Here is a 14,725-nt window from a genome sequence, read left to right on the forward strand (position 1 = left end):
GGAGCGGGGGAGGTAAGTCACTAAGAAGGAGAAGCAGAAGAAAAGAAGGAAGAGGTGTAGAAAAAAAAAAACATCATAAACACTTAACAGTAAGGAACAAACTCTGGGCCCAGGCATCAGTCTGGCAAGGTAGTTCATCATGAGTTACACCCTCACATTTCACAGCAGAGGCAAGGTGCCTGGGCCCAGGGCCTGAATCCCTGTCCAACACGAGTCATATCCTCAGAGCTGGAGCAATCCTCTGAGTTCATCTACGCCACCCAGTGCAGTAGTATCTCTGCACTAAATCTTTCTGCACAAATGCCTCTTGTGACAGGAGGCTCATTACCAGCAGCAGTATTCCTTTTGAGGCCACTCCAAACATTCCAAATTTCTTCCGAACCCGATACTGAGCTAAAAATCTGCCTCCCTGTGACTTCAACCAGTTCTGCCCTCTACCATTTGGGGTTCAAATGATATTTCCTGGTGGTTTCCTGAGCAACAAAGGCACTTGCTAAGTCGGCCACTTATGGGCTCTGGAGCCTGCCTGCCTTAGTGCTTATCCAGGTTCAGAAACCTACAAGCTGTGCAACTATTGGCAAGTTACTTAATCTCTCTGTGCCTCTGTTTCTTGTCTATAAAGTGCAGATATTAACAGTAGAGACCACTTCAGTTCTATTCTTATGAGGACTAGATGAGATAATCTGTAGAGAATTGTACCTGGCATGAACAGGTTATACATTAAGTAAACTTCAGCCGTTGAAATGGTACAATAGATGGTGGGCTCCTCCAGGACAAAGACTGGATCTTACTCATCTCTGTAACTTTTTTGCTGAGCACAGGGTTTGGCCGAGTATTGAGCACAAAATAAATGTTTACCGAATGGCTAAATAATTAATTGGCAAGAGCTTTACTCTGATGTAAATCCCTCTATGATCTGGTGTCTGTGACAATCTTCTCATAAAAACCCCTCCCTCAACTCCTCCCCTCCCCCCAACTAAGCTGCTATTTATTACTACTTAATCCAGAAATATCAGCTTTTCTTCCCAAGGTGGGATGGAGAGCCTTGGCTCAAGGCAAAGGTCATCCAAGTCACACTCCAGGCCTCAAGTTCAACCCCATGGAGGAAGTCGCTGTGAAGCATCCTGCACTGTTTCCCTATAGCCAGTGTGGTGATGCACCAGGGTTTCTGTGGCCCCATGGGCTGCAGGCCTGCCAGGCTGAGGCCTGAAGACAGATTGAAGCGAAGAGGAATTCAAAACCTCTTCTGGAGAAACTAGATCAGAGAGCAGGATGAGATGGGATGAGGTGGGGCAGGATGGGGGCAGACAAGCTGGGGAGGAGGAGGACTGGGGAGCTAATCTGGGCCCTGAGTCTAGCCAGGGAGACAGCCCTCAGCAACACACTGGGAGCACAACTGGGCTAGGGCTGTACTCTAGCCGCCAAACAGAAATGGCACTACCTGGAGAGGCACTAAGGGAAAACTCCACTGGAGCTGGGGTAGGTAGCAAATTGCTCTCCTAGGAAATTAAATATCATGGAACTGCTTGTTAAAAGTTCAGAGCGCTTTCCCACCCACCCGCTCATGCCCACCCCACTCTCTTGCAAAGTCTCATGCGTGGTCAGCACTGGGCCTCCAAACGCCCGGTTTCCTTTGGTGAATTCCAACATTTCTTGGCTATAAACGACAGACCAAGAACCCATAAGTGGAAGCAGAAAAGAAAGTGGGCAAATTTTTACTTAAATTTTTTTTCCCAGAAAGCCACACTGCATTCCCCATGGTGGCGGTGTGAGGCAGCCCCAGAGTTGCCTGGGGCTCCCTTTTCTAGGCGCACTCCCCTGATACTTGGCGTCTTTCTTCCCCACCGCCGGCACACGGGGGTGAACGGCAGGGCACACGAACAGAACGAGAACAGAAGAGCTCCCTCACAAGCCCCAGCATCCCGGGGGAGAGCACAGAGCTGCCCCACGGCCTTGCAGGAGGGGGCAGAGGGGGCGGAGAGGGGAGAGGACTGCTTATTTGTTTCCTGGAACACCCTGTTAAGAATCTCAGCAATTGCAGTTAGTGCCCGGTCGTTTGGCAAGCGGAGTAGCTTCTCGTCGTTCCCAGCTGCACGGGATCTAATTCGCAAACACACCATCTTGCATTCAACACTTAAATGGAAAACAGCAGCCCCGGGAGGGAGGCAGGCGATCTAACTCTGCAAGCCCGTTTCGGAGGGCTTTATGTTTCTATTTCTAGGTCTGCGGACTGGTTGGTGCAGTCCTCGGAGAGGATTTCTTTGAGCGCCGACCCTCCCTCATCTCGGATCCAAAACCCACTCTGGCGGTTATAAACCGCAATTAGACGTGGGGAGAAAACGGGATTTGGTTGGGCCTTGGCCGGCCAGTATAAAATAGTAACTAAAATCTGTTTGAGAGCTCAGATTTTAAAGGGAGATGCTGCTAATTCTTCCCCCACTGGAAACCTAGTTAAAGGAAATTAAGGCCTCTCTTAAAGGTAACTAAGATTAGAGCTCTTGGTTTCCGTTTTCTGTGTTTCTATGGGCCGAACGCCCAGGTCGGTCAGCGAGTTTCTCTCCGGGTGGAATGACGGATTCCTGTCGCCCGAATTCTAAAATGATAAATTCGCTTGGTGCTGCAGCTGCAAACGACTGGCGCCCAGCGGCCCAGTCCTGGCAGTGGTGTTGCTGGGGCGGGAGGGCGGGGAGAGAAGTAGGGGTGAATGGGGAAGGGAAAAGAGCCAAGCCTCGGTAAAAAGTTGGGAGAGCTGCAGGGAAGGAAGGAACTGCGGCTCCTCGAGGCCCTCGGCCCCTTTAAGTTCTTCACTGACTCAGCTAAGCTTCCCCCTCAGGTCGCGTTTTTTATGAATGAAAAACGTCCTTACATTCATTATATAAACAAGCCTGTGCTGATTGGCCAATGGCCCCCGGTGCATAAATTATGTAAAACAGACCCCTGAGAGGTGGGGAAGGACGCGCTGTTGACCAATGGGGACCGGAGTTGATGGGGCGGCTTGGCTGGATTTGCCCGCAGACAGGGTAAACAAGAGGTGATGGACAGCCGCTGGAGCGGCCTCGGGCCAATGGGAATGCTACTGGGCTATAGCCGCGGGCCAATAGCAGAGGGCGGAGCGGCAGGCCGCTGGGGGCCGGGCCAGCGCTCCAGCCTGGTTGGCAGCTGCGGCGCAGAGTCCAGCGGCTGGTTCGCGGAGCGGTTCAACGTCCCCGTAGCGGTTCGGCCCAGCCATTAGCCTAGGCGCCCAGGCCCGGTGCGCGCGTGCGTGAGCGCGCCTGCGCCCCGGGGCCGCTGCAAGGGGAGGAGAGCCGCTGCCTCAGGTGAGGGGGCGTCGAGGAGACAAGGGGGCTTAGGAGGAGGTGTCCAGGAAGGGCCCAGCCGGCGAGAGTTCACTGGCTGATTCAGAATCCTCAGAGTCTGGGTGCACTTTCCATTGGGGTTGGGTCCCCTTCCCTCCCGAGGCTGACCACCCCCTCCTCCCGCGGCCAGGTCCGGTTCGGTTCCTGGGAGGCGTCGGGCGGGGGCGGCTAACGGTTCCGGAGCTAGCGGAGAGCGGGTTTCCGCACGTCGCGGGGGAGGCGAGCGGGAGCGCGAGGTGCGGAGGCTCCCGGGTGGAGATGGAGGGGCGGGGAGTTGCGGGCTTTAGTCTCTGGAGACCTGAGAGCCCCGAGGGGACTTGGAGGCTCGCGAGAAGAGGCACTCGGCAAATCTTTGCAGGGGGGAGGAGGGGGCTGAAGCAGCGTAGGGGGAATGTTTGAGAGTGATGCACCCCCACCCCAGCACCTGGAGGGGTTAAGTGACATAGGCATGTGCAGCCTCCGGGGTTGGGGGTCGGCCAGGAACTTATGAAGGCCTTGCAAGTTTCAGGATGTGGAAAGCGGACACCCAATCCCCCCACTCCCACCCCCAGCAGACTGAGGGCGTCAGGCTGCATGGCGATTCTCGAGAAATAGAAGAGCATCAGAACCGCGGCCTGGGGATGGTGGAAAAGAAAAAAAATGGGTGCGGAGGGCGGGGGATGGAGAGATGCTGGAGCCTCGCGCTGGATTTGGGATCTGACCGCATTTTCAGAGGGGAGGGGACCTCTGGGGGAGCCGAAATCCTGATTGTGGAGGGGTGCCAAAGAGAGATGTTTGGAAGGGTGTTTTTTTTGGGGGGGGACCGATTGGAGGCGGTTGGTAGCGCCTGGCGCCGCAGCTCGTTTTTATGAATGTGGGTGACTTTATGAATGAAGTGGGTTTCTTTCGTTGGCTCGACGCTCCCTGCGGCTTTTTTTCCTTTCCCTTTTTGTGAATGAAGCATTGAGCTTTCTTCCTAGGACGCTGGGGTGAGGGGCCTGCGTCGGAGGCTGGGCGAGCTTTGGGAGTGGGGGCGGGGGCGCATCTGAAGGAGTTTTCTTGAATGGAGAAGGCTGGGAATTGGGTGGAAGTGTGTCTTGTTTTGTGAATGGGGCCCAGTGAGAGGGATCCAGTTACAGCCTTTACCTGATGTGGCGGCCGCGGCTCTCTCTCATTCATAAAACCGGGCCCGCTGCGCGCCGCGGGGGAGGGGCCTCGATCGCGCCGCTGCGCTGTGTTAAAGTTTTTCCTGGGGGCCCCGGGAAGGGGGGGGCACAAAGGAAGTGGTTTAAACTCCTGGATGAACTCGAGCCTTCCCTTCAGGCTTTAAAAAAAATTACACTTTGAACACGATTTTTCTAGCCCTTGAACTGTGAGAGCTGCGTTAAAGATCCTTGATCCCTCTTTTGGGTTCGCTCCTTTCTTTCATTTAATTTTTTTAAAGGTATTTTTGCTCTTCATGGTGAAGTATTTTTGCAACGTATTTCATCGTGAGACTCTGAAAATATCTCCCTCTCCGATCTCCTACCCGTTGTCCCCGTCTCCCAATAGACATTTACAGAATTTCTAAGGCCACGATTTATTTTATCTGACAGATTTTTGAAGGCTGCAGAGAACTCATTTTCTTGCCCCTCGGCTCACTGCTGATGCGCCTCAGATTTTGTTTACCGTTTGGTGACATTTGGGAAAGAAGCTTTATTCTGAACGTTTTAGCGCTGTTTGGAAGGCACGCAGGCAGGCTAGCCGAAGTGTTTTTCTAGGAAGTTATGAAGTGTGCAGTTTTGTCCCTCTCCCTCTTTCTCTTTGACTTGGAAAATATCTTATTACTTGGACCAAAGTGATGAGAGGAGGCTGGCCGTGAAGGGTTTCCTCGTATCCTGCTAACTTACAAAAATTGGATATGTTTCACACAGTGTGCAAAACAAATTGGATGGAATTGCCCACTGAGAAAAAGTTCCCTATCTAAAATTTGTATACAAGTTAAAGAAAAGATTTATCCTGAAGTGTTTCGCATTGCTTAGAGCTGGGATGAGTGAAATGAATGTTTCCCCCATTTTGTTGACTTAACTGCGTTTTTGTTTGAAGAATAAAGCAGTGTTCGGGAAAATGGCACTTTCCTAAAATTGTTAGTTTATGCCTCTCAAATTAGAAAAAGTTCCTCCTCTCCATTCTGACCCCCAGCCTCCCTTCCCAGCCCCAACACTTGACAGTGCTGAAACAAGTTTAATTTTATTTTTTGGTCATATTTGAGAAAAAATGATTTCATTATAATAAACTCATTTTTCTTTCCATGGATCTTTTGCTTTTAATGCTTTTTAAAGATCTGTGGTAGAGATGCATTTAAAATATGTGCAGTGGAATTTAGTTAACTTTATGCGTTACTTTTCATAGCTACTTTATTCTTTAAGAAGTTGGAGATATCACAGACATCTCTGTAAGTTGCCACGGAGTCAGTGACATTTACAGACACTCCAGCTGTTTGGACAGAAGGTTTAAGTTTTAATAAAAAGCTGTGTGTGAAGTTAGGTATACCACTGATCGTTGTATTCCTGGAACTATTTTTAGTGTTTTACCACTGACCTACAAAATACTTCTAGAAACAGTATATATGTCAGATTCTTAATTGCAAATAATTTGGAATGCTTAAACCCAGTTTTTCTCCTTCCTGTCACTGTACTGTCAAAAATTAAATTATGTCTAAAAAAAAAAAAACCCTAACACTACAAACGCCCTGGGGAATATTCTTATGGAAAGAATCTTGAAATGGCCCTTTTTAATGAAAATACGGTCTTTTTTTTTTTTTTTTTGGTAGGGGACAGGTAGTAGTAAACCTATAATTTTAATGATTAAATAAAAAGAGAGAGAAAAAGATTAAAAGACTGACTAGGTGAATGGATTTGGCACTAAGTACACCATGAATCTTTGATGCCCTTAATCAAGCCCAGCGTTAGTCTGTAAAGCTTACACCTTGAAGTGGGCTTTAATTACCTCAGAGAAAGGTAGTGATTTTGCACAGGCCCTAAAAGGACAAGCAATATAAAATTACTTCATTTCTCTTTCTTCCCCCCTCTCGGTTAAAATCTCCCAAATTCGTATTACAGGAGGACCCCTTTCCCCCCAGAAATTACTCAATGCTGAGACCTTCCAAAGTGACATTAGAGACATTGGAAGCACCATGGATGGTTTTTATGATCAACAAGTCCCTTTTATGGTCCCAGGGGTAAGTTTATGTGGCTTTTGGTTTGTTTTGTCTTCCCTCTTCGAACATGAGTCTTCTCCATATTGGTTTATGGCACAACCCCCTTTGGACCCCTTTATTACACTTGAGTCTTCACTGTCTGTTGGCCTCTTTCAGAAATCTCGGTCAGAGGAGAGTAGAGGGCGGCCTGTGATTGACAGAAAGAGGAAGTTTTTGGACACAGATCTGGCTCATGATTCTGAAGGTAGTGAAGCTTTCCCCTCTGTTGTGGCTTGTTCACATGGCTCCCTGCAAAAGCTGCATGCAGCCAGCTCTTCCCTCTTCTCCCTAGCAGAAGAATTCTCCTCATTCTGGTGTCTTCTGTTTTCAATTCCAGAGTTGTTTCAGGATCTCAGTCAACTTCAAGAGGCTTGGTTAGCTGAAGGCAAGTTTCTTGGCTGTCCTATTTTCCACATAAAACATTTTATTGTGCTTTTTAATAAAACTTAAAGGTCTAAAATAAAAATCTCTTTTCCAGCACAAGTTCCTGATGACGAACAGTTTGTCCCAGATTTTCAGTCTGATAACTGTAAGTACCTTTCTGGTGGTGGCACATGTGTTCTGAAATTGTTTGGTCTTGGATCATCCAAGTCTAGAATACTCTTTCCAGTTGTAGCCAGCATATTTGGACAGTGGAATGTGTTTGGTTTCTTTTAATAATTCAAAGTTAATCCCCCTCCGAATTTGTTTCATTCCTTATGGAAATTATTTCTAAAGTGCTTTTACTGTATTGCAGGTGAGATTTACTGAACATGATTTTATCTTAAAATGTCTTTTTGCCTAAGAATTTTGCAAGGCTTCAAGATCCAAATGATAAATTAATTGAAATATATAAGTTGTTGGACCAAGCATCCATAAATCAGTCATCCTTTTACAGTGGTTTTTTGGGGTTTGTTTTATAAATTAAATCCTTGATGCAAATCATGAGCCTGACTTTTTTTTTCTTTTAAAGGTGCAGAAAATAGTTAATGGAAGATTCCAGTTAATTGTTGCTTCACCAAACATGTTGTCAATTTTGTTTCTAGTTCAAAGTTGACAAAAGGTGGTCACAGAGTGACCTGATTTGCACTTATTTTTCATGTAGTTGTCAGGACTTTATCATTCAGAGAAGAGTAAAAACTTTCTTAAAATGGTCTTTAAGTGCTCATATCACTGAGATAACAAATGCAGTGGGAGCTCAAAAGGCGGCTCTCGGTGCTGGCACAGGCACAGTTCGCATTACACTGATCTTTGGGGGCTGTCCTCAACAGGTCTGGGAGATTTTATGGTCCAGGAAGAGCTATCAAGGACAAAGCTGGCTGATGAAATTTGAGCAGCACAGGGCAGCTCTAGAGAGCATTAGTTACTGGCGAATGAGCAGGTTTAAGAGAGGCCTGGAGAAAAATGCTGCCTCTCTTGAGAGTTGCATCATAGAGAAATTCGTGTCTTAGTCATAGTTTATAATAGCAAGCACCTGAGCCAGGCAAGGATTCGATTTCTCATTTTGCACCAACACATTCTTCCCAGCTTTGTTTTATCTCGTGTGCGTGTGTGTGTGTGTGTGTGTGTGTGTGGTGTGTAAAATGCCACTGGGAGAGAGCATATCTTTTGGTGTAAGTACAAGTTGGGTGTTCTAAATCAATAAATGAAAGACCAGAGGTACCAGCTAATCTTTAATGATAGGCCTCAGTATTCAAGGTACAGTGCTGGGAAACTTTGAAAGGGAACAAACTGTAACCCACAGATGCATGGTTACCTTAGCTTTGTCACAGCTTGCTGTGAATGTTTTCTATAGGAGAGTAAATGCGTGTTAATTATTGCCCTCTGATTGCTTTCAGGTGATTGGGAAGCTTGCCGCTAAAAAGCTAAATAAAGATAACCTAAATTTTGTGTGTGTGTGTGTGTGTGTGTGTTTGCAAGATAAAAGACAGGATTTGTAATCCTGCTTTGCTCCGTGCTGACAATTTGGCCCAGCCTTTCCGGTTCTTGCTCAGAGCAGCATAAACTGCAGTCTGGGAGGTGGCTTTCTTGGCAGAGGTAATGCTTTTATGACACTTGTTTCTCTGTAATCCAAAAGAGTTAAAAAAGGAAGGTGAGATGACTGCATTCAGGTTGATTTCATGTGCTGAATCAAAGGTATATTCTTTAGAGAAAGATGTCAGCAAACAGGATTTATATTTGGAGAGATATTTATCTGCAGGAAGAAGCTAAAGTGAAGGAATCAATCAATGTGTTTTGGCTCCTTAGAAATAATTCCTGCTCAGCAAATAGAATGTGCTACCTTCTTTAATTAAAGTGCCATACCTAAAATGGAGCTGCTTTGGGAGATGTTTCTGCTTTACCAAGTGTGATGTGTTTCTTACTTTGTTTGCTTTTTGCTTTAACTTCTTAAGGTTGAGCTTTTCTGTCTTTTAAGGATAAAGCAGATGGTTGAGTAGCCTCAAAAAGTCTCTTAATAATTCTTTTCCCCTCTCTGACTCTTATTTCTGGAGGTGGAGCTTCAAGAAGGATAGATTCAAATAGAGGTTAGGCAGGAACACAAATGTGGGGAGGTGTATCCTTGAGCCATTTATCCTTGCTGTTACATGTGTAACTGCTTTGACTGCAGTTGAGACAAGCAGTGTGGACTCATGGGAGCTGGCAGAGCCCAGGGCTGGGCAGACTCTGAGTGCATCTCACAACCTCCTGCTGAGGATCAGCTTCCACTCCAGTCACCTTCTGGAAGAGCCCATGATTGTTCCAGGGGAGGGGGGGAAGCTCATTTAAATTTAATGAAATCTTATGAACTGGTTTGAATCACCCGATCAATGAACTATAAACCAAACTCACACTTGCTAGGTAAAGCAAACCTCTTCCCTAGGGTAGCAGAAACGTTTGTGTCTTCAAATATTCTTCTGTGGCCTGCCACAAGTAGTAGTCTGCCTTTCCTGTTGCTGATGATTTAATTTTCCATCTTGTATGTGTGAGAGTTTTTGTGTGAGAGAGAGAGAAAAAGAAATACCAAGTAATGTGGGCAACGTTTTATTTTAGAACGTCAGGTTTGAAGATTATGGCTTACCTTTTTTTGATAAACACCACTGTAAGCTCAACTTCTAAAGAGATTATATTTTGTAAATTTTCTAGATTTGGGTTCCTATCTATAGGCATCCATCTATAAGTGTGATTTAAATAAATGAAACCACCGTTCTTATAAGTCTTATAGAAATGCCCAGCCTACTTCTGGTTGTATAGATTTCCCCTTATGTCACAAATTCAGACATTAGTAAAGTATCCCCCACCTGGAAACTCCTAAAGGTCACATTCAAGGGAATAGAAGGTTTAACCTATAGACATAGGGGTTCTGCCAATGCCATCCATTGTCCCTTGATCCTGATGAATAATCCTGAAGATCCCAGATTGTTTGAGCTAGAGGTCCCTTGTAGAGATGGTCTTGCCTAACCCTTTCACTTTACTTATGACAAGGTCCAGAGAGCTGGGGAGACTGACTAGTGATTGGGGGCAAGTGGGAGGGGTTAAGTGAAATGAGGGGGGAAAATGTATAAAATCATATCCTTGAAGAAGCTCTCACAAAGCTGCAGAGCCAGGGAGCACTGTCAACGCCCAGGGCTGCTCAGGGCTCTCCCTCATTATTTCAGATACCTGGAGCTGGCCCTCAAGAAGGCCTGGGAGAGTGCTGGCTGCCCAGTCTAACCCACAGTTCTCTTCATTCTACAATCCCAAGAAACCAATTCAATATCTTGGTGCTTTGAGTTTTTTCATGTAGGATTTGGAAGAAAGAGAAATTATAAAACAAAAATTATGAAACAGACATGTTTCCTAGAAGACATTAGTGTGTATACAGATAAAACTATGAATATATATCCTGTATATTATAAATGTGTGTATAGCTACCTGTGCCTTAACACACAGAACTACCAAACCACAGAATCTGGGTCAGTAGATAGATGTGTACTACACATTTTTACTACACATTTTCACAGAATTAGCTGCAAATCAAAACCATGGATAAGAATGGAACTCAAAGTGCTTAGATTTGGGGTAGGGGTGGGTAGTCAACATTCATTTTTCTGAGCTGTTTGGGCACCTTAGGGTAATTACTAGATTTTAGCATATATAAATGGGTTTTTTTTTTTAATGCAGATTTCAGTTCTGATTTTTAAAAATCTCACTCATTTGTTTGAATTGTGACTGTTTTATCTGTCGGCATTTTGAATAACTATTTTATGCTGGGGAGAAGGTGTGGTAAAATCTTATTTTAAAAGATGGTCTCTGTACCAAATATAATTTGAAGAATTGTTTTAAAATCTGAATGACCTTATTTTCCCCTGGAAGTGTTCTTTTTAGATCTGTGCTTCAAAAAGAATGGACCGACTGGAGGAAGTAAGGGTAATTTCCTAAGGACTGGCTAATTAACTGATAAAAATCGACATTTCATAAATACATTGCAATAGATGACTGGGGAAATAGGATTAACTGTTATGGCAGCCCTTGAGCCTAAAATACATTGATCTTAATCCTGTTTCTATATGATATTATTCATGGTTTTTTTGTTTGTTTGTTTACTGCATAGGAGGTTGATATGGTAGAGGGAGTGCCTTCCTTTGGGAGAGGGCACATGATTTTGGCCCCAGACATGATGTAGCAAAACTGTACATTTACTTGCTCTGTGTTCTTGGGCCATTTCTACATGAAAGGAGCATCCTAAAGTCTTTTTGTTATAAAAGGTAGGAGAGAAAACAGTAGACACTTTAAAAATAAGAGGCTTGAGGGAATCAAGACTATCATTTTATCCTTATCCAGAGCCGGTAGCTCTGAAGGTAGGGAGAAGAAACAAGCGTGCTAAAGCAAGAGGATGAAAACTGGAGGTTATTTGACTCCCAAGTTTTACAAACTTTTCAAAGTCTTTGTTATCTATCCCACTCACCACCTTACCACTGAGAAGGGACTAAATGATTTGAAATCCTTCCTGTTTTGATAGCCTCCAAGATCCCTAAGATGCTGGACTCGTAAGGACCCAAGACCTAGCGTTCCCACTTATCAAACAGAGACATATGTTTACACGAAATCTCTTTTCATCTGACTTTAATTCAGTTAGGCTAATTAAAAACAATAGATTTTTTTTCTCTTCCTCTTCTATGTCTCTCTGCTCTCAGTCCTCTAATAAAACCCAGTATCCTTTCCAATCATTTGTGTTTGGCGCAAAAGACTTGGAATGGGGAATTACATCTGCATCTGCCGGGCAGATCACTTTTGTAGATTCCAGAGGTAACAAAATCCCGGCATCAGTCAAGAACTTAGTCTATCCCCTGTTTTTCAGCATTCTTCGGCTTTATAAGATGAAGACATGGGTAGACTGGTGAAGCTGAGGATTTGTACTGTCTGCCATTTCAACCATCTAGTAGTATCATTGTTTTAATTTCAATCCTAGAAAAAAATATTACCTGGTGGGGTGTGTAATTCTCTACCCAGAGACTCTTCCCTCCACGTGTTTCTGCAGTTTTCATGGTGGTAAAGCACATCCGGGCCCAGAGGCTGACAGCCCCCTCTCGGGCACGGCTGCCCTTGAGGCAGCTTGGGCCCCATCTGTGCCCTGGCACACAGTGCTTCTCCGCTTGCAATCCAGGGAGCTCAGAGTCTTGTCATGTTGCAGCTCCCAGCTCTTGGACAAGTGCCAGGCATGTTGATGCCAGTACCGGATTAGGTTTCTTTTTTAAAAATTCATTTTGTGAACTCATCAAGCTCATTTAACAGAGGCTTTGGTCGTCAGTTTCTATCATTGTCCCATCCCTCTAAGAGGCTCAGCTTAAAATAAAGGAGAGACAAGACACTTAAGCCCCGAGTGTGTCAGTGGGTGGATGTCCGCACAGGGGTGTGTGTGTGTGTGTGTGTGTGTAATCACAAGGTAAGTACACCTTTGGGCTTGGCAGGTAAATGACATGTTAGCAACTCAGATGTTAGAGCCGCCTAATGAAGGAGGCTCCCCTGCCTAACAGAAAGAAACATCTAGAGGAAAGTTGCAGCCAAGGGTGAAGATTCCAGGGAGCAGGATAAGGTCTAGCTGTTAAAAGGCCAGGAGTTTGAGTCCGATCTGCAGAGCACTCCAGGCATTGAATGGAGAGTCTGTAGTTAGAAAGACGCAGAGAAGTGCTTCTGGTGTCACTATCTGAGTTCACTGGCTGTGGGAATGGGGGCAGGCAGTGAGAAGTCCACATAAGACATTTGAAAATAGTCCAATATGTTTCGAAAAAGAAGGAAAACCCATGTGCTAAAATTTATCTTTCCTTAAGTAGTATATTCTTCCTTGAAATAAAGCCTAGTTGTCACACTGGCTTCATAAGATCTCCCTTAGGGTGATATTGAAGGCCTGAGAAGAATAGAAACCCAACCAGTTTTTAGCCCTGTACTTTGCGTTGTCCTTGGAGTAGATTTCACTCCCACCCCCGCCCCCAGATCTCCTGCCCTTCTCTTTTGATGTCTCCTGAGCATGCCCGGTGGGTATTATAAACTTTTCAGGCCGGATGCAAAGCCAGGAAAAGGAACTGTGAAACTGTTCATAATAGGTAGCTCGACCCCTCCCCCTCTGCAGCCAGAATCTAGTAGTGAGTGTCTCCAGAGACCCACTCCCTTGGGGAGGAAGCCAGGTGGCTCCCGATACAGCTATTGGTAATGAATGGAAAAGCAAGGAGTCTGGAAAGGCTGGCTTCCATAGGGAGCTGTCCTCTAATGCAAACCAGTTCGTCCCTGAGGGCAGGAGAAATACCGCTGAAGTCTGTTTCTCTCAGCTGGTAGCTACAGTCAGAGTCTGAAGTGGGCCGCACAAGACAGATTTCTTTTGCCAGAGGGCACTTGCCGACCTCACTTGGAGCTGACTTGCACACCCTTGCGGATTTCAGCTAGCGTCTTGGCCATCTGAATCTTAGGGAGTGCAGAGCACGCCTGCAGGGTCTGAATTTCTTACATAAACACAGCGCGCTGGGCGAGCAAGCGTCCCTGCGGCGACAGCTGGTCTCTGCTCCGTCGGCCCCAGCGAGCTGAGCGGCTGAGTGGCTGAGTCCCCCCGTCCCCCCCACCCCCACCCCGGCCTGAATGGAGCATTCCAAATTGGTTGTGAATGGAGGGCCGGGCTCCCTTGCAGACTTTTTCAATGAATAACCAGACCCCATTGTGCAGGCTGTGGAAAAACAACCAACTCAAACAACACTGGGACTGTTAGAAATATGCTGGTGATTGGCAGTTTGGAGAACCTCCAAAATTAGTTTCCTTTGGCTTCCCTGTTGCTCCCTGTTCTCCAAGCCTGGGCTTAATGGGGTTTGAGTTTTCTTTTAAGTGCTGACTTTAACCCTCCAACTGCCAGACTGGGGGCCTGGGCTTAGGCAAAGGGCTGCTACTGACCCATGGGCCCGCCACCCCCCTTTCTTTGTCTCCCATTTTAGACTGTAGCTGTCTAAAGGGAGTGATAATAGGAGAGGGTGGTTTAGCTTCCCTGGAGAGAGAGGTGTTGAGACTTGATCTGAGGATATTACCCTTTTATCTCTTGGTTCCCGTGGGGCTGTGGCTTTATCTCCCCACTGAAGAGTCCTGCCTGCTCTTCTACTCCAGTCTTTACTCCAGGCCTGAAGAACGGGTGTTTTTCTGCTATAGCACTTCTACTTAAGATTTTAACATGGGAGGGACCTAGCTGTAATTTCTCGACTCCTTGGCTTTCTCTCTCCCGTTTAATTTCCCACTGTGGTCAGATACCTGTCATTTTAAAATGACCCTTCCCAGACTGGTCCTCAGCTATGGGGGAGCCTCACTATGGCAGCAACCCTCCCATGGGGTACTCATCAAATGCCTTTTCTCCTCAACATCCCAGGAAGTACCAGAAAGAACCCAGCCTCTGAGGAACCCCAACACCAGAGTGGCCTCCTCACCCCCAAACTTGGCCAGGTTCTAGGGGTACACTTGCCTCAGTATCGCCCACCCGAAACATCTTGCAGCCTCTTGGCTAACAGCTCACAGACATACCCCCGTCCTCCCCCACCTCAAAGGGCTGTGTGGGCTAGACCAGGGCTGTATGATAAGCATAAAAAGGACAATCCGTTAAAAAAACAAAACTTAATAGTAATGATCCGGTGCCATTTCCTCAGGGTTTTAAATTAAGAGTTCTTCTCCTCACCACCTAACAAGGCTG

At 46.1% G+C, this 14,725-nt stretch overlaps 1 protein-coding gene and 1 long non-coding RNA gene across 2 annotated transcripts in view; one reads left to right on the plus strand and one right to left on the minus strand.

Annotated features, from left to right (window-relative positions):
• LOC309962629 overlaps nt 1–14,725 on the minus strand; it is a 742,666-nt gene that overhangs the window by 408,016 nt on the left and 319,925 nt on the right. The window lies entirely within an intron of this gene.
• Nucleotides 3,234–14,725, plus strand: part of ETV5 (ETS variant transcription factor 5) — a gene marked incomplete at its 3' end in the record, with an annotated part of 54,488 nt that continues 42,996 nt past the window's right edge. The window contains exons 1-5 of the mRNA XM_082839444.1: nt 3,234–3,317; nt 6,437–6,555; nt 6,691–6,778; nt 6,911–6,958; nt 7,052–7,102. Of these exons, the coding sequence (XP_082695570.1) occupies nt 6,511–6,555; nt 6,691–6,778; nt 6,911–6,958; nt 7,052–7,102 (232 nt within the window). The 5' untranslated portion in view covers nt 3,234–3,317; nt 6,437–6,510. The remainder of the gene's footprint in view (nt 3,318–6,436; nt 6,556–6,690; nt 6,779–6,910; nt 6,959–7,051; nt 7,103–14,725) is intronic.

Source organism: Leucopleurus acutus, assembly GCF_964270905.1.
Source record: "Leucopleurus acutus genome assembly, chromosome: 5".
Taxonomy (NCBI): domain Eukaryota; kingdom Metazoa; phylum Chordata; class Mammalia; order Artiodactyla; family Delphinidae; genus Leucopleurus; species Leucopleurus acutus.